This window comes from Tamandua tetradactyla, chromosome 8 (assembly GCF_023851605.1).
Source record: "Tamandua tetradactyla isolate mTamTet1 chromosome 8, mTamTet1.pri, whole genome shotgun sequence".
Taxonomy (NCBI): Eukaryota; Metazoa; Chordata; class Mammalia; order Pilosa; family Myrmecophagidae; genus Tamandua; species Tamandua tetradactyla.
In genome coordinates this window covers 91,379,726-91,403,109 of record NC_135334.1, presented here as the reverse complement: position 1 = coordinate 91,403,109, position 23,384 = coordinate 91,379,726, and the positions used below count along the sequence as shown (strand labels likewise).

The 23,384-nt window shown below is 35.4% G+C and overlaps 1 protein-coding gene across 37 annotated transcripts in view; it reads left to right on the top strand.

Annotated features, from left to right (window-relative positions):
• The window catches only part of SOX6 (SRY-box transcription factor 6), a 602,540-nt gene that overhangs the window by 567,611 nt on the left and 11,545 nt on the right, over nt 1-23,384 (top strand). For 33 of the 37 annotated variants that reach the window (XM_077114108.1, XM_077114106.1, XM_077114104.1 and 30 more), the window contains 2 exons: nt 13,497-13,730; nt 16,289-16,505. In XM_077114108.1, the coding sequence (XP_076970223.1) occupies nt 13,497-13,730; nt 16,289-16,505 (451 nt within the window). The remainder of the gene's footprint in view (nt 1-13,496; nt 13,731-16,288; nt 16,506-23,384) is intronic. The other 4 variants (XM_077114086.1, XM_077114119.1, XM_077114091.1 and 1 more) reach the window with 1 other exon arrangement.

Below are 23,384 nucleotides of genomic sequence, written 5' to 3'. Positions count from 1 at the left end.
GAATACTTGAACCTGAGTCAGGTTATCCTGAAAACTTAGGAAGCTAGAACCTATTATTATTTTATTTCATCCTCAGTACTCTCTGGTTCAAGCTTAAATGACACCTTTTTGTGTCAGCTCTCCTCTTGTGCATACCTGTAGCATATAGATAAATTTAATATTTGATTGTCTTTGCTACTTTCAGGGCATTAAAATAAAATTATCCCAGCTGCTCTGGTTTCCTATAGTTGAGATAAGATAAAGTGCTCTGTTTAGCTATCAGTGCAAAAGCAAACATAACTTGAAAATTAAAAAAAAAGAACAACAACAAAAAACGTAAACACTGGTACTAAAATTGAATGTAAGAGACTCTTGAAAATACAGACTGGTATATCACTGGTTAGATTTTCTTTCATTTTGCAAAGGCACGAGCCACATGCATCAGCTCACCACAAAGTCATTAAGGCTTTTTAAGCTCAGATGAAAAACATTAACAAATACCACAAAAGGCTTTAGTATAGCCCCTTTGTTCATTCACATATGGCACTTTATAACTCCTGCGCCACTCTGGTCGTGTGTTTGTTTAAGCTGCCTCCATCAGGCTGCTCCTGAAAGAACAAAAGACATCTTGAGCAATCCTAAGCAGGAAATGGGCTAATCTAAACATGGTTTGTGACACTTTAAGTAGAATAGAAAGGGGAGGGATTGATTAGTCATTAATGTCCAATTGGCTCCATATGGATGTTGTGATAATAAAGCCTTTTTTTTAGAGCAGTAGCAGAGTTATTGAATTAGAGGTTTATGTTTCTTCAGAGATGACCTTAGGGAATTCCCTTTTGGTTCTCCTTGTTGGTTTTTTAAAGAGAATGGAGTTTCTAAGAAAAAAGAAATAGAAGCATTATCCACAGTAATACTTCCTCATAATCCTCCAACCAAGAAATGCATTAATTTAGCATCATTTTAATCCCTGATATAATTTCAGTCCTTACTGCTTTCTTTGCATGCACGGCATCTTTGGTGGAGCAGTATTTCTGAGACTATTTAGAGAGTGGCACAAACTTCTGAACTGGTAATGTAGTCCTTTCATGTGCTTAGCTATGCAGGGAAGTGGCATCCTTACAGGGGGGAAAGTAATATTCCAGTCAAGAAATGATGGGCTTCAGAATTAAATTCTTTCAGATTACTGAATGGAAACTGGGGCAGCTTTGATGTAGGGGGAAATGACTTAAATGACTTAAAGACCTAGGTTTAAATCTGGCTATATTTGCAAGCATGTAATAGCAAATGGTTATTTCAGAGAGAAGTATCATAACCTCTCTGTGCCTTGGTTTCCTCATCTATAAAATGGGACAAAAGATATTTACCCTCCTACCCTTTTCCAGAGGATTGTAAAGAGGATGAGATAAATTTATTTACTGAAAGCCCTTCGTAAATATTATTGTATGCAAAATTGCTTTACACACCCGGTATTCCTATCCTATAAACTGACCTCTGCTCTGCATATCAAAAAAGAAAAATTGTCCTTTGGAGAATTACTTTTGCACTCACTATTGAAATGTCAGTTTCCGAAGTGCCCAATGGAAATTTTTAACTTTTGTAGTATGTGTATTTATGTATCTATGTTTATCTGTGTCTATGCTTATCTCTCTCTATGTATATATAGTTTAAGTGAATTTCTTGATGTAGATAAGTTTGATAGTTGAGGTAAATAGAGTTTTTGATTTTAATGCAGTTAAGCAACCTTAAAGTGGAAATAGGGAAATGATAGTTCCTGTGGCCTTCCCCTACATTGGACAAATGAGGAATAAACACCATAATCAAAGTACCACAAATAATTCATGTTTGTTCCTGCACTATTGGTTTCTATTTTTTCACCAGTTTCTAGCTCAGAACTAGAGCTATATCCATACTTTGCAGTTGGCTGTTAGCCATACCTTCTTCAAGTCCTTCTACTCATCAGTAGGTTGTTCTTTGCTAACTTATCTAGCTAACTTCTTACAAAAGTCATAAAGAGAAAACTGTACTCTCCGCCCCCAGCAACCCCTCTTCTTAGAAGATGAACACGTCACTTCCCTAGTGACTAAGGCTCTTGCTCAGCCATGGAATGTGCTTTCCAGCCAAAGATAGCCAAATCTTTTTTTTTTTTTTTGCAAAAAAGAAATCAAATTTGAATTCCAAGTAGCCATCTTATAATGAAAGTAAGTTCACATTCTGGCAGTAAATGGGAAAGAGAAGGTAGCAGAGGCTTCCATAATCATGGACAGACAGCTGCCAGCCATTTGTACAACACAGTGAATTAGATTTGGTGAGGAGAAACATTGGTGAAAATATTCAACATGTGATATAAATGCCTTTCTTCTTTCCTACCTTTCATATCCCCTTCTAAAGTTCCTTCACCTTCTACATTTTGGTTTCTGATGCATGCATCATCATTTTCTCTATTAGCCCCAAACAAGGAACTACCTATCATATCAGGTAACTCTTTCCAAAATCCCACATGAGAAAATTAACTATTCTATTGATACAATGAAGTAGTCGAAATATTGTGATTGTCAACAATTTTGTCAGGCAACGCAATAATCTGTATTTATGTTCTCTTTTTATTAACAAGCAATAAGCAATAGCATTTTGTCCTTAATAATTATTTGGTGAATATGACCATCTTTTTAAATTCACAATGATCTGAATATGCCATGCACTTCCCAGGTCCCTAGAGAATAGAACCTTTCAGAAAAAGACCTTTTTGGTTTGTTTGGTTGGTGTTCTGTTTTATTGTTTTTGCTACCTTTTTAATTTTTGAACAAAAATTTAAAACAGTTTTATTGTTCAGTGGTATTCCATTGTATGGCTATACCACAATATGTTTGTCCATTTTCCAGTTGTTTCCAGTTTTGGGGTATTGTGAATAAAACCACTATGGTGTGCTTATATGTCTATTTCTGGATAAAAAGTTGTTTATTTGAGGTATTTAAGAGTACAATTTCTGGGTTGTAGTTAATTATATTTAACTTTATAAAACCTTGCCAATCTATTTTCAAAAATGCTTATTCTGTTTTGCATTTTCACTACCAATATATTAGAGTCCCAATACTCTTTGCTAGAATTTAGTGTTGTATGCCATTCTAGTGTGTATGAAGTAATTATCTCACTGTAGTTTTAACTGACATTTTCCTTATGACCAATTATATATAATACCTTTTCATTTGCTTATCAGCCATAACTACTATATCTTTTTGTTAAGTATTTGTTTGTCTTCGCTTACTTTTAAATTAGACTGTTTACCTTTATTTTGTTTGTTTTTGTAGAAGTTCTTTATATATTCTGGATTCAAGTCCTGTTCAGATACATGAATTGTGTATATTTTTCCCCAATCTGTTTTTTCACACTTCATTTTCTTAACAATGAGTATTGACAAGCAGAGTTTTGATTTTGATAAAGTTCAAATTATCATTTTTCTTGTATGTTTAGTGTTATTTATGCCAAATCTAAAAAATCTTTGCTTACCCCAAGATCACTCAGATATCCTCCTATGCATTATTCAAGGAGTATTATGGTTTTTGCTTTTCATTTTAAGTTATGATTAATCTCAAATTAATTGTTGGATATAGTATGTGATAAGGGGCCAGGGTTTCTTCTCCTATATATTTATCCACTTGTCCCAGCACTTTTTGTTGAGATTGTTATCATTTTCCATTTTAACAGCCTTGACCTTTATTGAAAATTGACCATATATGTGACTCTGGACTCTCTAGTCTATTCCATTGATCTATTTGTCTGTCCTTATGCCAATATCATGCTGTTTTTACAATTAGTCATGAAGTAACTTTTACTATAAGTCTTGAAATCACATAGTTTGAATCCTCCAACTTTCTTCAGACTGTTTTGGCTGTTATTATTGCTTTACTTTTCACATGAACTTTAAAATCAATTTGTCAATTTCTACCAAAAAAGCCTTCGTGATATTTCCACTGGAACTGAGTTGAATCTATAGATTAAGTTGGTGAGAATTGACATCGTAACAATTCTGTGAATATGGTATATTCTTACATTTATGTCTTCCTTTTTAACTCACAAATGTTGTACTGTTTTCAGTGTAGAGGTTTTGCAAACATTTTGATAAATGTATTACTAATATTTTATTGTCTGATGCTGTTCTAAATTAAAAAATATTTACTAATTGCTTGCTGCTGGTATATAAAAATACAGATGGTTTCTGTATTTTTAAATTGTATACACATCACTGCTAAATTCACTTAACTGTAGTTATTATTTTGTAAATTTTTAAGAATTTTCTGTATAAACACTAATGTTCTATGAATAAAGATAATTTTATTTATCCTTTTCAAATTTGTATACTTTAAAATTTCTTTACTTCCAAACAAGTATTTTTCAGTAATGGAAAGAATAGTTATCCTTGTCTTGTTCTTGGTTTAGGGGGAAAATATGAAGTAATTCACTGTTAAGTATGATGTTAGCTGTAGGAGTTTCTTAAGTGCCCCTTATTAGACTGAGGAAGGGCTTTTCTGTTAGTTTCCTGAGAGATTTGATCATGAATGTGTGTTGAATTTTATCAAACCTTTATTCTAAATTGATTGCAATGATTATATATATATTTTCCTTTGCTCTGTTAGTATGGTGGATTACAGTCTGATTTTCAAATGTTAAAATAGTCTTACATTCTTGGGTTAAATCCTACTTAGTCATAATGTAATATCCATTTTAAATATTGCTGTATTCAGTTTGCTAATATTTTATCAAGAATTTTGCATTATGGTTAAACCTCTGTCAGGGTATTCTGACCACATAAAATGAATTGGAAATTGTTCCTTCTTCTGCTGCTTTCAGAAAGAGTTTGTAGAAGATTATTATTTTTTCATTAAATGTTCAATAGACTTTACCAGTGGAACAACTTGAGACCAGAAATTTATTTGTGGGGGGATATTTCACATATTGTGTCTCTTCATGTGATCTGAATCCGACAACAGAATACTATACTTTTGTATTAAATAGTCCCTTGTCTCTTATAGACATTATATAATCAATTATATTATAAACACAGGGAAGAAATATTTCTGGTGGTCTTCCTTTCTTTCTGGATATTCAAGTTTCTACCTGGTATTATTTCTCTTAATCCTGAATAATTCCCTTTAATATCTTTGGTGAGGGCCTACTGGTAAGAAATTTTCTCAGCTTTTGGTTTGCTAAAAGTATTTCTATTTCATGTTCAGTTATGAAGGGTATGTTCACTATATTTAAAATTATGGATTTGCTTTTTTTTTCTTTTAGCATTTATGTATGTTCCATAGTCTTCAAGGCTCCATTGTTCCTAATGAATAGTCAGCCATCATTTGTATCATCATTCCTCTGTATATCATGTGCTTTTGTTGTCTGAAATTTTCTTTTTATCTTTAGTTTTCAACTGTTTCATTAGTGCTTAGATGTGGTTTCATTTGTATTTATTCATTTGTATTTATTTGCTATTTCTTTGTATTTATTTTCTTCCTGGTCGCTCATCAAACTGTAAATTGATAGTATTACCAAACTTAGGCAATTTTCATCTAGTGTTTCTCCAAATGTTTTTCAGGCATGGTTCTCTCTTCTTTCTTTCTGGAATTCTAATTACACATATCTTAGGGTACTTTATACTGTCCCAAATATTGAATCTTGGTTCACTTTTTTACTCTTTTTATTCTCTCTGTTTTAGACTGGATAGTTTCTTTTGGTCTGTTTTCAAGTTCACCAACCCTTTGTTCTGCACTCCAATCTGCTGTTAAATCTATCAATGAATTTTCATTGCATATTATACCTTCAAATTTAGAACACCCATTTGCTTCTTTTTTTTAAAAAAATAGTTTCCATTTCTCTGATAAGGTTTTAATGCCTGCTTTAAAACCTTTGTCTGCTACTGACTATCTAGTTCGCCTCAGATTTTCTTTCTGTTGAATTCATGTTTGTGAATATATGTGCATGGGTCACATTTTCTGGGTCTTTGCATGATTAATAATTATTCACTATATATTGTGGATTATATAATAACATATTATAATAAAAATTTGCCAGTCATTCAAAGAACCAGAGTCTGGATTCTATTATCTTTCCATTAAGAGTATTGATTTTTGTGTTAGATGACAGTTAAATTACTTGCTGATCATCTTGAACATGTGGAGGTTTAGTTTTGCGCTGTTAGAGAGAGTCTGTTTTAGTTTTGTCTTTAGTCCTAGGTTGATGCTTTAGTCCTGTGATATATTCATTATTCCTAGGGAGTGCCCCCTCTAGAGTTTCAATGGAAAGCCCATGGTGTTTACCAATACCATCTAGCTTGAGGATTCTAATACAAATTCTGTTTCCCATGCAATATGCGTCAGTTGAAATCTCTGCTCAGATTTTTCAGGTATGCAGCTCTTCTTTCCACTGAACTCATTGGAGTCTTCCCAGTATATGTGAGGCTTCAATGGTCAAGCCTGAAAGCTTCAAAATATCTCTGACACTTTAAGCCAGTTCAGCTATGTTTTGGTTTGCTGAAGCTGCAAAAATGCAGTATTCCAGAAACAGAATGACTTTTAGAAAGGGAATTTAATAGTTACAAATGTACAGTTCTAAGGCTGTAAAAATGATCAAATTAAGGTACCAACAAGAGGTTACTTCACTCAAGAAAGCCTGATGCTGTCTGAAACACCTCTATCATCAAGGAAAGCATGTGACTGGCATCTGCTGGTCCATGTTCCCGGTTCCATTGCTTCTAACTTCTGATGCCAGTGGTTTTCTCTCTAAGCATCTATGGACCTTAACTTAGCTCCTCCAGGACACAATTCTATGTTCTGGCTTGCTTTGCATGTCATGGGAAGGCACACGGTGACATCTGCTGGGTTCCATCTGTGTCTAGGCATCTGCTCTCTCTGACAGCACTGCAAACATCTCCAAACATCTGTTTCTCTGTCAGGTCTTAAGCAACTGTTCTCCAAATGTCTGCATCTAAAGTTTCTTCAAAATGTTTCCCCTTTAAAGGGCTCCGGTAAACTAATCAAGACCTACCTTGAATGAGTGGAATCACATCTCTATCTAACCAAAATTCCACACCCAGAATTAGGTGTGCCACATCCCCATGGAGATAATCTAATCACAGGTCACACCCACAGCTGGGAATGCCACATCTCCATGGAGATAATCTAATTGAAAGGGTTTCTACTCTATAGTACTGAATCAGAATTAAAGGACCTGGCTTTTCTGGGGTACTCAATACTTTCAGACTAGCATAGGCTGTGACTTTCTGTTTGAATTCTAGACACTTCAACTATGCAGACTGGAGAATGTTTTCAGGAGAAAGGCTATAAAAACAGAGATCTCAGTATGATTATTGTCTTTCTAGAATTGAATCGCCTCCAGTTTCTGCTTAATTTTGGTAGCTCTCTCAAGTGCCTTCGTATGCTTGTTATTTCATATTTTGTCCATGGTTTGTAATTATTATTTTTTGTATAGTTGGTGTGATATAAACTATTTTGCCATTACTAGAACAAGACCCCAGAGCAAGATCTTTTTTTTTTAATGCAGTTGTATTGAGATATAGTCACACACCATAAAATCCATCCAAAATCTACAGTCATTTGCTCATGGTATCATCACATAGTTGTTCATGCAACACTACAATCGATTTTAGAACATTTCCATTACTCCAAAAAAAAAAAAAAAAAAAAGAGACAGAGAGAGAGTAAACGCAAAATATCCCATACCCCTTATCCCCCTGCCCCTATTATTGATCCCTAGCATTGGTATATATTTGTTAATAGACTTTTTTTTTAATTAGCCTTTGGCTGTTTTAAATTGAGCTGCTATTAACATTCTTGTGCATGTCTTTTGAGGCACATATGCGTTCATTTTTAGAGCAAGATCTTTTGAGCCAACATTTTGTATATACCACATTCATTCTATCTGGCAAAATGTTGGCTTTAATGAGTCTGTGGATAGGTATTTATTCACCTTACTTTCTACTATTCTTTGTTATCAATTCACTAGTAATCACTGAGGCTATTCAGTGGTAATTTCTCATTCAGTTTCCATTTTTTATCTTTTCTAGAACATATTTGTTCATGTCACTCTCCTGCTTAAAACCCATAAAGACTTTTTGGTTGAGAATTAAAGGTGTTTAGAAATCTGGCTCCTACTTACTTTTCTAATTTCATCTCTTAGTATTTCCCTCATTTTCCCATAAATCCAAGCCATAACCAACTTCTTGTTATTCTCCAAAACTAACTGTGCTTTTGTCTGCCTCTGCACTTTTATTCACACTGACTCTCCAGCTTGGAATGCCTTCACAGTTATACCTGCTGGTGAATTCTTCTTCTTCCTTTAAGATACTGCTCAAGCACCACTTCCTCTTTGAAGCCTCCCTGACAGTCATCTCTGTCTACTCCAACAGTGTTAATAGTTCCTCTTCTCTCATAGTATTTTAAAATTACCTTTGTTAATATTGATACAATTTTGTAACTTTTTATTTTTCTATCTGTTTTCCCCACTGGGCCAAATTTCTTAAAAACAAGGCACATATGTTTTTATCTTTCTATACCATAACATAATACTGGGTACATCTGAAATTTATCAGAAGGGTTTGCTGAATTAATACATAAATGAATGATTACTAGGCATGTTATATAATTAGCTAGAGCTCCTTATTAGAAGAACTTTATATACGCTTAAACTCACACCAAATATTCACTCACTTATTCACATAACTCTAGGAATTTACCTAAGAAGAACCTTCTCTGTAAGTCATTCAGGACTCTTGCCATAGGATGTAATGGTGAATCCGGCCTTCTTTCCAACCTACCTGGAAAACCTCAGCATTCTGTCTTCTCTTTAATCATTCACATCAGAGCTTCCTAATGAGGTCCTTTGCCTTGGTAATTTCTATTTTCTCCTCATCATTTTGCTGTCTTTCTTTAACTGAAATTTTGCTCTTTACACAATGACTTGGAAGATGAAAGATGAATTAGCCCATCTGAGCCCTCTAGGGAAGTTGGATAGAGCAGGAGTTCCTAGATTACAGGGATACAGTACTTTTCTTCTTGGTGTGCCCAGTGTGATGTTGCTGACCTGCCACTTCAGGAGCTGTCATTCAGGACTGCTGTTGAAAGGACATGCTGGTACCCAATGATTTCTTGGTCAGCTGGAAAGTAGTTAGTCTACAAGTTCATAGCTGTGAGCTAAGCTTCTTCCAGCTTCTTTCCTTGAGAAGTCGTATCATGAATACTGAACTCATAAATGATTCCTCTACTATTAGAAGAGAATGAAGGTGTCTCAAAGAATAAGGAGCTATTCCCTTGGACAATTCTGGATTCTGACACAGAACATTTTCTATTTTAGAACAAAGTATTTTTTAAAATTATTTACAATTATGTAATTTTCTAAAATTAATGAAGCAGTGTGAAGTCACATGTGTTTTTTTTCTCTTTTGGGGCATGGGCAGGCACCGGGAACATGTGGATTTTAAAAACTAATTATGAAGGTAGAAATTTTAGACTTCATATACACAAATTAATAGAATAATTTTAAAAGATAATTCTATAGACTTTTCCTTCTCTGTTTAAAGGGCTTTTAAGTTGTAAAATTTCTGAATTTATACACATCTATGCATTCATATGTATTTCTACTGCTGTAATAATAGCTCCTTTATTTTTTTTATTCTGTGGAACAAAAACTTTAGGGAAGTTTAGGGTTACTTTCTAAGTATTCTTTTGACTTTGTGGCCACCTAATACTTTCTTAAAATTCTGAATCTATGCTTAACTCAAACCCAGACTGTGAATTCAAATAATAAATGGGTTGTCTGCTTTCAGTGAAAAAGGAAGTAGTATTGGGAGATGTTTTCTATCAAAAGATTCAGTTCAAGGAATATCTGTCAAAAAACATCTTTCTGTGAGTGCTAATGCTTCCATGAATTCCATAGTTGTATGGAGCATAGTCACTGCTCTCAAAAAAGGCAATAGAGAAGACCCTCAACATTTTCTGTTGGGACTTTATGGTTTATGGTATTGTAGAGCCTGTACCAATCCCATATGGTAATTCAGATGTTATAAACAGAGGGGAGGATAGAGTCGCTTTTTAAGATGTTAATGGTAGTTGTTATGACAAGTGTGAGCGAACATTTTCATATGCAAAGCTGATTTTATGTTGTTGTTGCTTTTCATTTGCTGCCGAGTTATAAAAGAGTAGGACATCCTGGATATTGTCTGCACAGTGGGGAGAAAGTAGGTAGAAATGGGAAGAGTAACATTTGTCCTCGTTATGGTTTTTGAAAGGCGCCCTGCAAATATGTATGGTATTAAAAGTCATTAATACAATTTATGCCTGATTAGATAGCAGGTCTCATTTTAAAGGTGGTTTAAAACTTGGGTTTCCCTGGGTAAATTTCATCTCCCGAAATCTTGGTTCATTGGACACAACCTAGTTTAGCTTAGGATGTCTCCATTTTTTTTTTCTTTTTCAGTTCACTGCCCTCTGAAAGAGAGAAAAGGAGGCAAGAGAAAGGAAGGGCTGTGCACATGCTCTAGAGTATTTTTCCCATTTCCCCTTACTTATTCTAATTTCTATAGTAGTCATTGTAGTTTAGTCTCTCAATTTCTGAGGGGTATTCCTTGTGAATCCTAAAGATCTTCTGGCAGTTAATTCAGTGGCGGTCGGTGTGGTGTAGATAAATATGTACTATGGGAGGAAAGAGCAAGGCCAGTGTGGACAGTTGGTGAAGAAGGGACCTGAGCTCTGATACTTGGAAGGTGTCGAATATGGTAAGCAGAAGAAAGCAGAAAGGCTACTTTAAGAGGCATGAGAAAGAGAAGGATTAGGCATGTGTACGACATGTCTGGAAGAATCAGTTGGTGTGGTGTAGAGGATCTAGAATGATTCTCTATACCAGAACCAGGGTCTGAACACTCACCATGATCTCTGTTAGCCTACTGGAGATTAAAACTTCCCATCTGCAATGAAATACCTATTTTAAATGAATAAGTAAGTTGAAGCTAAATACTTGTTTTTTCTAGAGGTGGAGAGAAAGTTCTGACAAGAAAAGCAGATCTCAAATGTTAATCACCTGTGGCATAGTAGTTAACTTAGAATAATATTGAAATGTTTTTGCATCTGACAGTCTCCCCAAACCTGTCTCCTTTTATGTGTATGCATGCAAGTATATAAATGGCTGAATCCATGTCAGTTGTAAAGTAATGGCACTGAGGGCATCATAAATTATCATGGTGATCCTCAGGAGAAGACACTGTCATATCTGAATGAGTATTTCACTTTCAGAGTAATATATGCCTTCATCTGGCCCAGCAGTCAGCATATTGCCCCGTGTTGATGGATATTGTCAGCTGGAAGCTACACTACATTTCACTGCACAATAAACATGGCTGTCAAAGCCATATAAAGTGAAATCAATTTATCCTGTATGGTCAGTGCATTTTAAATGAAATTAATGTACTGTGGGTCTGGTGGCAAAAAGGTAGCATATTAGTTATGCATCTTGGGATCTGAGACTTTTCACATAAGGGATCATTCTGTCTAGGAAGACTAAAAGAATGGCTGTTTATAAAATGTTATTTTTGCATGGTCTTTAGAAAGTGGCCCCTCCATCCTCATCCATGTTTAGAAAATAATTTAAAATATTACCCAATTTGATTCTTTTATTCTTAAGGGTCTTTTATTTATAATAAATGATGACCATATTTTCCAAATAATAGTGCACTTTAATGTTCTAATTTATTACTGACTTTGACACAAACAAATTCTTACAAATCAAGCTATCTAGAATAGAGTAGAAGGGCCAGAGATTGGTTGGGTCATGGTGTTCCCACATAATAACTCCACTGAGTTGAAAGGATTTTTTTTTTCCAGAAAACAGAAATGTTGGTTTTAATGCATATTTTGCTTCTAAACTTTTGGGTCTAGGCTTTCCTGTTTTTGCAGTGGAAGCATTGGCTGAGGCCATCAGTCTAACCACTTTACATTTAACTCTAGAAGTTCTCCAGCTATAGGGAGATATTTGGTAATTGCCATATTTCAGAGCATACATCAATGTATCATGCTGGCAGGGTACATGAGAACAAAGCAAGAGCAAAATTTATTCACTCAATTATTTAACAGATTTTATGGATTGAAACTCTATGTGCCAAGTATTTGACTGGACCCCAGGGATGCAACAGTGAATAAGACGCAGTCCCTACCTTACCCTCAAAGAGTTTTCAATCTAGTATGTTACTAGATTGCTTCTCGGCTTTTTGCCTAAGATCAAGTGTAGTACCTAGTATGTTATTACAGTAGGCTCGTAGGAAACTACAAGTCATCAGGAATGAGACATAGTATCATAGGCAGATGTTAAAGAGCTACCCTTTAATAACAGGAAAAATATATCAGGACCATTGACGTGAAAACCTCTTAGTCCACTACTTTTGTGCATGAGTTGAAATCACACAATCTTTGATTCAAAAAATATTTTTTGAGTATCTTTTATGTAGGAAATCCTGGCAATACAAGAATGAGTACAATATTACTAATTTTAAGGTTCCTATATTCTTGGGCATATGCTGGAAAGATTACAGGGAGATAGTCATATAAATAAGTATATAAACGAAATAGGAACGAATGCAGCTTGGGAAGCATCACTGCATATGCTGTTCCTTTTGCCTGAATTACCCTTTGCATATATCTTTACCCCTTCTCCATTCACCTGCTAATTCCTGTTCATCCTTCACGACTCAGCTTAGACATCATTTCTCCTAGAAAGCATTTAGTTGGCCATCCCGTTTGGTGCTTTCCCAGAGCCCTATTTACTTCAGCATTGCAGCACTTACCTCACTCTGTTAAAATTCTCTGTTCAGGATCTGACTTCTCTCTAAATTATGAGCTCCTTAAAAGCAGGGGCTGTTTTGTTCTTTTTTGTATCCCCAGCACCTGGCATACTGTCTAACTTATATTAATTGCTCAATTAATATCTTAATTGACACAATTTCTGAAACACACCAACATCTGATAGGATTTGAAGAATAAGTGGGATACAGTGTGAGGAAGTAGAGAGGTCTTCCAGGCCATGAGAAGAGCACCAGTGAGGCACCAGCATATGAAACAGAATTCTATTTGGGAGAAACAAACATAATTTGAAGTGGCTGGGGGGTTTGGTGAATGAGGCAAAAATGATAGGTAAGGGTCTGCTTTAAGGAAAGAATCACAGCAGGCAAGTTTACCATAAAATAATGCCAACCATTGTTTTATCATCACATGGAACTGATTATAGTAAATGTACTAAGTATATGAAAACAGGCTAAATTAATTCGGCCCAGTTTGTCTTTGAGTTCTACATGAGAAGGGCCTGTAGGAGTATCATTTGAAACTGTCTCCTGCTTTAAAGAGGGCACTTAGACATAGAAATGAAGAGAAGGACCTAGGACAAAAAGCTGAACAAGGCAGCAAGCCATGTTACGTGATTTGGATAATGATGCTTTGTACCCATGTTGTTCTTCCTGCCCTGATTTACAGGAAGTAAAGCAATGAATGGCTCTGCAGCTAAACTACAGCAGTATTATTGTTGGCCAACAGGAGGTGCCACAGTGGCTGAAGCACGAGTCTACAGGGATGCCCGAGGCCGTGCCAGCAGCGAGCCACACATCAAGCGACCAATGAATGCATTCATGGTTTGGGCGAAGGATGAGAGAAGGAAAATCCTTCAGGCCTTCCCCGACATGCATAACTCCAATATTAGCAAAATCTTAGGTGAGTGAAGCAACTAATGCTGATCATTAATCCCATAACTGCCCCCAAGAGTAGGGACATAATCAGGGTCCTAAGGGAGATTGTGGTTTGCAGAAGTTAGATACAGCTCAACCAGCTGCTGCCGGAAGACTGAAGCCTTTGTCACCTGTGCACCGTTCCTGCCCCCACTCCCCACACGTGATGTGGCATTTGCATTCGGGAAATTATTACATCCACCAAGTGCCAAGGCAGGGGTGGCTAAAAACTTATTTTAAAGGCAAAACTCTTTATAGCATGTATTAATTCTGTGTATTTGGCATCTCTCAGAGGTAGGAACAATAGAGGTAAGCTTTATCTCCTTTCCTTATTCTCTCTTCTTAAATTCATAAGTTGCTGTGAAGCCTTTGAAACACTCATAGACCCTGTAGTTTTCTGTTTAGTCCTTTTGGGTCCATATGTTCCGTTGAGAGAATTCATCAGGGACAAGGGGTGAGCCCCAAAAGGCTGTGAAATTCATGGGCATGCAGAATAGTACCTCTAATGATAACTTGAAAACTTGTAAAATAAAACAGCATTTACTTTAATAAGATATAACTTGTTCAAATTTCATAGCAGTGACTTGAATACGTAGACCGCAGAACAGGGGCCCATTTTGTGGTAAATTGCCAGAGTGATTCTCCTGTTTCTCAGGTTTAAACTCAAGCCTTGTTCTATTAGTGTAAAGTTTGCCCAGTGTAGATTAAACAGTTTGGAATTATTATGCTCAACATATTGAACATATTTTATTCAACATGCGGCATTACAGTCAACATGTTTCCTTTTTAAAAAGAAAAAACACAGAAGGCACTGTTCTATTTAAGCTGTCATGATGTGACAGAATCTCAAAGGAAGCCCTTTAAGAAGCTGAAAAACATTACAGACTTAAACTGTGGTTTTAAGTTTTTAAATGTTTTGTTCAAAAGCAATAAATATTTAACCTGAATAAATATCAGTGATCTGTACATATACAAATACACATGTTTTGTCACTGTATAAATAACTTAACTAGATTCCGAGACCTTATGAGAGAGTGACCTCTAAGAAAATTTAAAACATACATAAGGTCAAAATGGTGGTGAAATGTTAAAAAACACATTTTTCTTTTTCTTCCTTTTCACTTTTAATTTCAAGATGGATACTAAATGTCATTAACAATTGCGCAAGATATATTTTTAGAGTTTCAGAGATTGCTTACGGGGTATTATTCTTTTGCATTTAAATACCTTTCAAACTGAAATGGTCTGAATGAATATAGTCTCTATTTCTTCACAATTAAAAGACACTCTAAGAAATCATTGCTTCTCTCTGCTTACAGCTTGATATCTAACTTTGAAATTTTCGTATTTTTTCTGCCATTTCAGTAGCAGCATGAGTAAGCTTTCAGAAGGGTATACAACTTCTCTGTTTCCATTTTGGCAGCTGTAAGGAATCTATATTATTGGTGTATGTTCTGTGAAGGAAAACATTATCAGAAATACAGTAAATGCATTGATTAAAAAGTAAACTTTAAAGCACAAGCATTTCAAAAATACTGAAAATGCCAGTGGGAAACAGAGAAGCCTAGCTGCATAGATGTTCTACACAATTTTTTGCACAACAATCAGGAAAGAAGAGGGATGGATGTGCTATTAAAGCAGACCAGGATATTGCTGGCTACAGAGAATATTTGTACAACTTTTCCATTTGTTTATGTATGAAAAATCTCCACTAAAGAATAGCTAACAACCAGTCAGCACAGCTGTAACTGCTTTATTCACCAGAGAGACGCGAAAATGCAACTTGATACATGTAAAAAAACACATCCCTTCTTCATCAAGTGTTTAGATAATTCTTTATAAACAATATTAGAGAAGTGAATACTTTTCCTTCTTCCTGTATAAACCATATTAAAAATTTTTGTACTTATATTGGTACAACTGTGAATGAACGTTTATAGTACTTGAAAATGATATATATATATATATAACTGCACTTGTACCTTCCGGTTCTAAAGCTATAACTTCCTAAGTAGAGTTTAGTTTTTTAAATTACCCTAGGCCAGGGGAGACAGTGTGCACAGTAGGTTTTATATATGGAAGGAGGTCAACAACTGTTGACATTATATCGAAGAAATGCTTCACTAAAGATGCTTGGTGTAGAGGAGATGCTTGCTTTTCTGGAACCAAGAGAGCTCTTTCTGAGCATTTTCTATCATACTAGAAAGTAAGCTTGGGAAGTTAAGGTGTTTACCCTTTTGAGAGAGATAGGGAGATGGATGGAGGGAAAACCTTGGTGTAGGAGAAGATCTTTAAGTAGCAAAGATATGTTTTAAAACAATACAATTATTGTAGCATCAGGTTTAAATCATGAAGAGAAATAATACAGTAAATGTATTGTATAAAATCATTCTTTGCTCTATAATCTAAAAGTCTGAAGTCAATGATATGAGGTAACAGGAGCACAGGTGAGTGAAGCAATGGCAAAGTACATTACTGACTGTGTTTGTTGAGAATATGTTGCCTTTACTATTTGAGTACTTAAAAGACTATTTCTATGTCTAGGATCTCGCTGGAAATCCATGTCTAACCAGGAGAAGCAACCGTATTATGAAGAACAGGCCCGATTAAGCAAGATCCACTTAGAGAAGTACCCAAACTATAAATACAAACCCCGACCCAAACGCACCTGTATTGTGGATGGCAAAAAGCTCCGGATTGGGGAGTATAAGCAACTGATGAGGTCTCGGAGACAGGAGATGAGGCAGTTCTTTACTGTGGGGTAAGTATTCCTGGCTTTAGCCACCTGAGCTTTTTCTTCCCGGTAAGAACCCACAAGATGGTCCTGGCAGTGAGTTTGGCAAGGAGATCAGGGAAGGGAGGGGGTGACACACTGAAGGGGCTTGGCTGGGGTAATCTTTGCCATGTCGCAGCTCATTCCCAACTGGTCACCCCTTCATTGGCTCCCAAATTAATCTAAGATGTTCAATGCCCACACACAGAGTTTCTGATAGTTTGTATAAACATGCACACAGGGAGAAAAAAAAAATTAACCTTAAGAAATGCCCAGAAGCTTTCTAGCTTCTCTGGGTGGTGCTTATGACTCTAATCATAATAGTCTGCTTTTGTTGTGGGATCTACCACAAAATAATCAGCCTTGACATTGGTTAGAAGACCTCATTTTTGGCATAAGATCCAGAACTCCTGTTGCAGTAAATTATTCTGTGGTAGAAGTAGTAACAATGTGGATTTTCTTGCTTCAATCAGAAACTAGACATGTTTTGATATCTTCAAGTCTGATTTCATGTCATTTTGTTTAAAAATTAGGTAATAGAATTCTGGTATAAATTTCAACTTGGCTGACTGGCTGTCTGCCTTCAGAAGAGGCCCCTCATAACCACAGTAGTCAGGATAAGTGGGGATACAGATGCCTGGAGATTCCAACACCCTCAGACCTAGAAGCATAGTATCTCTCTTTCTACAGAGGTCCATTAGGGGCTGGCAAATCAGAGGGCCAGCCAGGAAGTAGAGGCCGGGAGCAGCTGGAATCAGATTGGGAAGACACTTGGAAAGGGGCATGAGAGGGAGAAGTGTACTAAGCAAATGGGAAGCTACATTCACTGTTAATTTGAGGGAGAATTGAGGAGCTGTGCTATGCCAAGAAAATAAGAAAGCTTCATTTAAAAGTGGAGAAAGAGATACCTTTAAGGAGAAATAAAGAGCTATTTTTAAATATAAAGGCAACCTCATGGAAAAACATGTTGGTTTCCAAAGCATATGTTTAAAAGCAAAAAAAAAAAAAAAAAAAAAAAAAAGAAAGAAAGAAATAGTAGAATATAACAATGAAAAAGGAGTCTGGGTCATGAATCTTGTACCATACACTAGAGTGCTATGGGGAGAAGCCTGGACTTTGGAGTCTGGCTACCTGGGGTTTGACTGCTGACCGTGCCACCTACTGCGGCATGTTATTTAACTTCTCTAAGCTTCTGTTTTCTCACGTGTGAAATGAAATGAATAATAGTACCTATCTCCTGGGGTTGTTGAAGGGATTCAATGAGGCAGGGCTTTTAAAGGTACTTATATATTGCATGGCAAATAATAAATAAAATAAATAGTAAATGAAAGTTAACTCCTGTTATTAGCATTACTATTTAAAATGTATTTACTATCACAGTAAAACTACACTTTTTATCACTTCAGTAGTTAATCAATGAATTTCTTTAGCCTGTGACAAAACCTTTTCAAGGTAAAGAGAGGCTTAAAGCTACTTTTATCATTTGATGATCCCAACATATTACAAATGAAAACTTGTCAAAATGAAATTATCAGACTCCTCTATATTTTGTTTGTTTGCATTTTAAAAGGCGATGTTTTTAACAATAAAAAGTACAATGCAATATAATTGGACTATTCACATGATAATTGGAAGATTTATGAAAAATACCAATCATAGTACACTTTAGGTAGTACGGTCATGGGTAACAAAATGCAATTTTAAGACTGTTTGATAAATGTTGTCTTTTCATCCTGTTCCCTGTTTTAGTTCCCTGATACTTATTTGAAAATATGAGATTGTAGTAATTCTATTTAATTTGGTCCCCTTTACCAAAGTGTACATTAAAATGGCTCTGGATCAAAATATCTTAACACATAAAAATGCATATAAAATAAAAAACTAAAACAGCTTAATAGCATCCACCATTTATTGAGTGCCTGCTATATAGTAGGTGTTTAGATACACTAAATCATATAATCCTTAAAGTTAAGATAAAGAAATTGAGCCTCAGAGAGGTCCTATGTCTGCAAAAAGGTAAGAAAGAGCAAAGGTTCAAATCCAGTTCTCTTCCTTCATCACGGTAAACAAGTGTCTACCCAGTGCAGTGTCTAAAACTGTCCTTACCACATTGCTCTAAAGCAAAATATCTCTCCTACTCCTATTCCAGAACAGTCATGAGGATGGCTACCATTTTACAAAGAGCTTCTAGAATGTAGAGAAAATGAGGGCTTTAACTATGGTATATGATGCCATAAAAGGAGTTTTGAAATTTAGGGACTAAAGATCCTGATCCAGGCATAATCTAGAGAGTCCTTTATGGAAAGACAGACAGATCATCAGAGTGTCTTGTTCCTTAATCTTCAACAATAAGCATTTTCCTATGACCAGCTTTGTTATAACTTACTATATAAAGCCAGGTATTAGTTCTGCTTAAGAATTTGTAGTTCTTTTAAGTAGTTGTATTTGATAGATTATTTACTCCCTGGGGTTCATCTTTGGAAACTGATCTTTATTAATGGGAGGTTATTACAAGAGGAGAAGGAAGAAAGACAAGAAATTCAAAGATTGCTATTGACTTCTTGATGGAATGAGGGTGAGATCAATTTTTATAGCTGATTTTAAAAAGATATGCATAACTTTTAAGTCAATAAAATTACCTATTTTGTTCAATATTATCATGCGTTTTACTGACTCTACATCTGTAGCTGATGAGTTAGAGTTTATTTAACTTAACTGTCATGAAATAAATTTGTCACTAGCATGGAATGGAGTAAATTTAGCTCTTACCTTGGATTTAATCCCTTCAATTGACAAGTTGTGTCAGGATTTAAAAAAAAATCCTATTAAGTGTACTATTAATATTGACAATAGTGATGATGATGTCTTTTCCTAAAGATCCATGGCTAAATGTATTCCATTTATTTGAAATTGCTATTCAGTAATGTATCTGTGAATAGTAGAGAATTATGCAGATACCATATAATATTAAATTGGGGGCTACTTTTTATGTAATAATAACTGTAAATTATTGAATGCTCATTACTTTATATATACTGTTCTGAGAGAATCATACAGATTATTGAAAACACAAAAAAATTTGCAAGATAGGCAGTATCATTCCTCTTTAGGTTGGAACAATATCAGAGACTTAAAACAATTTTCCAAGGCCACACAGCTAGTAAGTAGAAGAACTGAGATTTAAACCAGGCTTATCTGAATCTGAAACTTATGTCCTTCTCACCTTACACATACCTCTCAATTACAGTCTACAAATTGTTTAGAAGTTGTATAGTGTAGTGGTTTAGAGCATCAATTCTGGAGCCAGACTGTTCTTACTTAAATACTAGATCTGCTTCTTCTTGGATCTGGGAAATAATGCATAATAATCTTTATTCCTGAACTTACCACTTGCCCTTGAGAAAGTTATTTAAACCCTCTGTACCTCAGTTTCCTTCATACATAGAATGGGGATAGTAATAATCCCTACATCACAGGGCCCTTGTGAAGACCAAATAATATATGTAAAGCACTTAAATAGTGTTTGGCACATGGTAAGCCCTAAATTAGGAAAAACATTATTCTAGAAAAATATACTATGTGACAAATATATTTTTATATTAAATTGAAATAATTTTCTATTGCTTTATTTTTTAAGTAGCTAAGCTTTTGCCATTTTGGTCTTAATCTTAAAGATGTTGACTCAAGCCTATAAGATACTTATACATATAGTTGAAATAACATAGACAAGTCTACTATTTTCATTGACCCTTTAATTCTGTACTGCCTTACTGTAGAGAGCACGGTATTAGAACATCCAATAGGTAATGCAAAAAGACTGCTGTTATTTCCATTCCTTCCTGCAATATCAACTACAGAGATATGCTAACTATAGGCTTATCTCCTAATGAAATATACTTCACTGCCTTCATTTATAGACCCTGAAGAATCAGCAAAAAAAGGGGGCTTTGCCAACAAAAATATGTAGTTCTTTTGCAATTGGCAAAGCTAGACTACCCTCCAGAAATATTCTTGTGATTTGGAAAGCATGCAAAAATGATGGAATCTGTTAGGGCCAGCTTATTGTCTGCACTTGGACTGAGAGTGAGAGTTCTTAGCCATCTCTGCTTATATCAGCCGCATGCATACGCTTTTATAAGCATCTACAACTTTTGTTTTGATGTGTACGTTCATTATTTGTAAAGCCCAATACCTTCCAGCGATTCCTGGTTGTGAAATCTGCAGTGGTTGAATTTTGACTTTGGAATTGATTGGTAAAGGAAGGAAAAGTGCTTTTTAGGAAAGTAATTTCTGATAGACAAAGCTTGAGCTTGCTGGCTGATTTTTTCATTTTGTTAATAGATTAATCAGCAATTGGTAAGGGCCTATTTGAAATCAGCTATTTGCCCAGCACTGTATTAAATTAATATAAAAATATTTTTGTACACAAAAGCTTTCAGGGAATGCTATAGTCAGAGAAGCCAGACATTTACATGAATAGATCAGTAAATATTTGTTTGTTATTTACACACACATATGTAAGCAGAATACATAGCATGCTATTGTACATAATGCGTAATGAAGTACTAACCTTGATTTTATAGACAAGAGCAAATGAAGCTTAAAGGAAGAAAGTAAAGGGTACCATGAATTAAGGCCAACAATAGGGGATCCTTGAAGAAGGGATCCTTGAAGAGGGGCTTGCAGTATAGGTAGGGTTAAGGCTACTGGAAAGGAGGGGTAAAGAATCCTGTTCTAGTTGAAGGAGAGCATGAATGCATGAGGGCAAATGTGAAAATTATGAATGATAAAGTGTACCAACCTAGAAATTTTCCCTGTCAGTAAAGAAAAAGAAGAATAGAGTATTTTGGAAGCCTTTGACGGCTTCCTCAACTGTAATTAGCTATGCTCACTTAATTTTTTTCAGTGTCTTTTTATACTGATAATGACAATACGATGATATGATCACTGCAACTGTTAGCTTATGATTGTACATCCACAGAATTGGTTGCAACAACTTAGAAAGGGCACAGAAATCATCTATTTCAAGGAGCAAGCCATCGCAGGAGCCTTCCAAGTTCTGATCAAACTCTTCTAAGTGTAGAGAGTCAGCTTACCACTTATCAAGGTAGCTAGTTCCTTTTAAAACATCTAGCACTTGAAAGTTCTTTTATCTTAACTGAACCATAATCTGCCTTCTGCCACTTTGTAACTTGATTCTAATACTTCCCTTTGGTCTCTCCTAGAACAAATCTTTTAATTACTTATGAGGACAATCATTAAAATATCTTAATATGCTTTTATTTCCATCCCCCTTCCACTATCCTCCCTCCCATCTGTCTAGTTTTATTATATCGTTTCTTCTCCAAGATAAGCTACCCAAGTTTTTTCACTTTTTCCCTCTCATTCACTAGCTTGTATATTCATTCACTCCAAGTGTTCAATATTTATTTACTGAGTGCCCCCAGTGTTGTAGATTTTGTCTAAGCAAGAGGCTTTAGCAGTGAAAAATCCTGACCTCATGAAGCTTACAGTCTAGTGGGGCGTCAAAAAATCAATCAATTGATTGATCCATCAATATCAAATAGTGATGTTCAAATGCTTTAGAACAAAGTAAAGTAAGGAAAGGGATAGGGAGTTTCATAGGGTTGGGTGCACTTTTAATTAGGGTGGTGATGGAAAACCTCACAAGAAGATAATGTTTTAACAAAGACCTGAACCAAACAAAAGAGGAAGTCATGCAGATAATTGGGGGAAGAACTAGGCAGAGAGAACAGCAACTGCAAATATTGTGAGACAAGATTATACTTGGCTTGTTCAAGAAATAATAAGAAAGAATGAATAGGTGGGAAGAGTTGTAGATGTCAGAAAGCCAAATTGTGAAAGAACTTGAGGTCATTGTGAAATCTTTGAATTTTACTGAGTGACATAGGCATTGAAGGATTATAAGAAGAGTGATGTGAGCCAACTTATGTTTTAAAAGCGTCACTCTGCTATGTTGAGAACAATTGGAAGGGGGTGGGGGGCAGATCTTGAAGCAAGGAGACCAGATTCTTATAATAAGCCATACTAGAGTTGATAGTGGCAAAGACCAAGTTTGTAGGGGTGGGGGTAGATAGATTCTGAATATATATTCTCCTGTGGGAGAACTAACATGATTTTCTGATAGATTGGATATAATTTTTGAGAGAAATACAGTTACCAAGGATTTTTATGTTGATAAATCAGAATCAGAAAAAGGGAACAATTATTAGTCAAGTTCAGAAAGGCCATGAGAGAAGCAGGTATATGAGGGAATAACTGGGAGTTCAGTTTGAAGCTATTACATTTGAAATGGTCTTTGGATATCCAAGTCAAAAGGTGGTTGTATATATGAATTTAGAATTTAAGGATGAGGTACTTGTTGGAAATATAAATTTGACAATTGTCAGAACATAAATAGAGTTTAAAGCCATAGACTTGGACAAGATTACCAAGGTACTAAATGTTGATAGAGGAGAAGCACAAGGACTGGGTCCTGGGACACTTCAGTGTTTAGATGTCATGGAGATGTGGAGGAAGTATAAAGGGACATAGAAGGAGCAGCTGGTGAAGTAGAATGATAACCAAGAAAGCAGTGTCTTGGAAGACAAATGAATAAAACATTTCAGCAAGAAGAAGAGTACTCAATTGTGCCACATGCTTCTCATGGTGTAGGTTAAGAAAGATGAGGGCCAAGAACTGACTTTGTGACTTTCACAAGCACTGTATCAATTGAGTACAGGAAGTTATTGAAAAGGATTTAAGAGAATTTCAGTAGAAGAAATGAAGAGAGTGAATACAGTCAACTCTTCCAAAAAAGTTTGGCTTTAAAATACATCAGAGAAATAAAGCAGTAGCTGGAGGAGA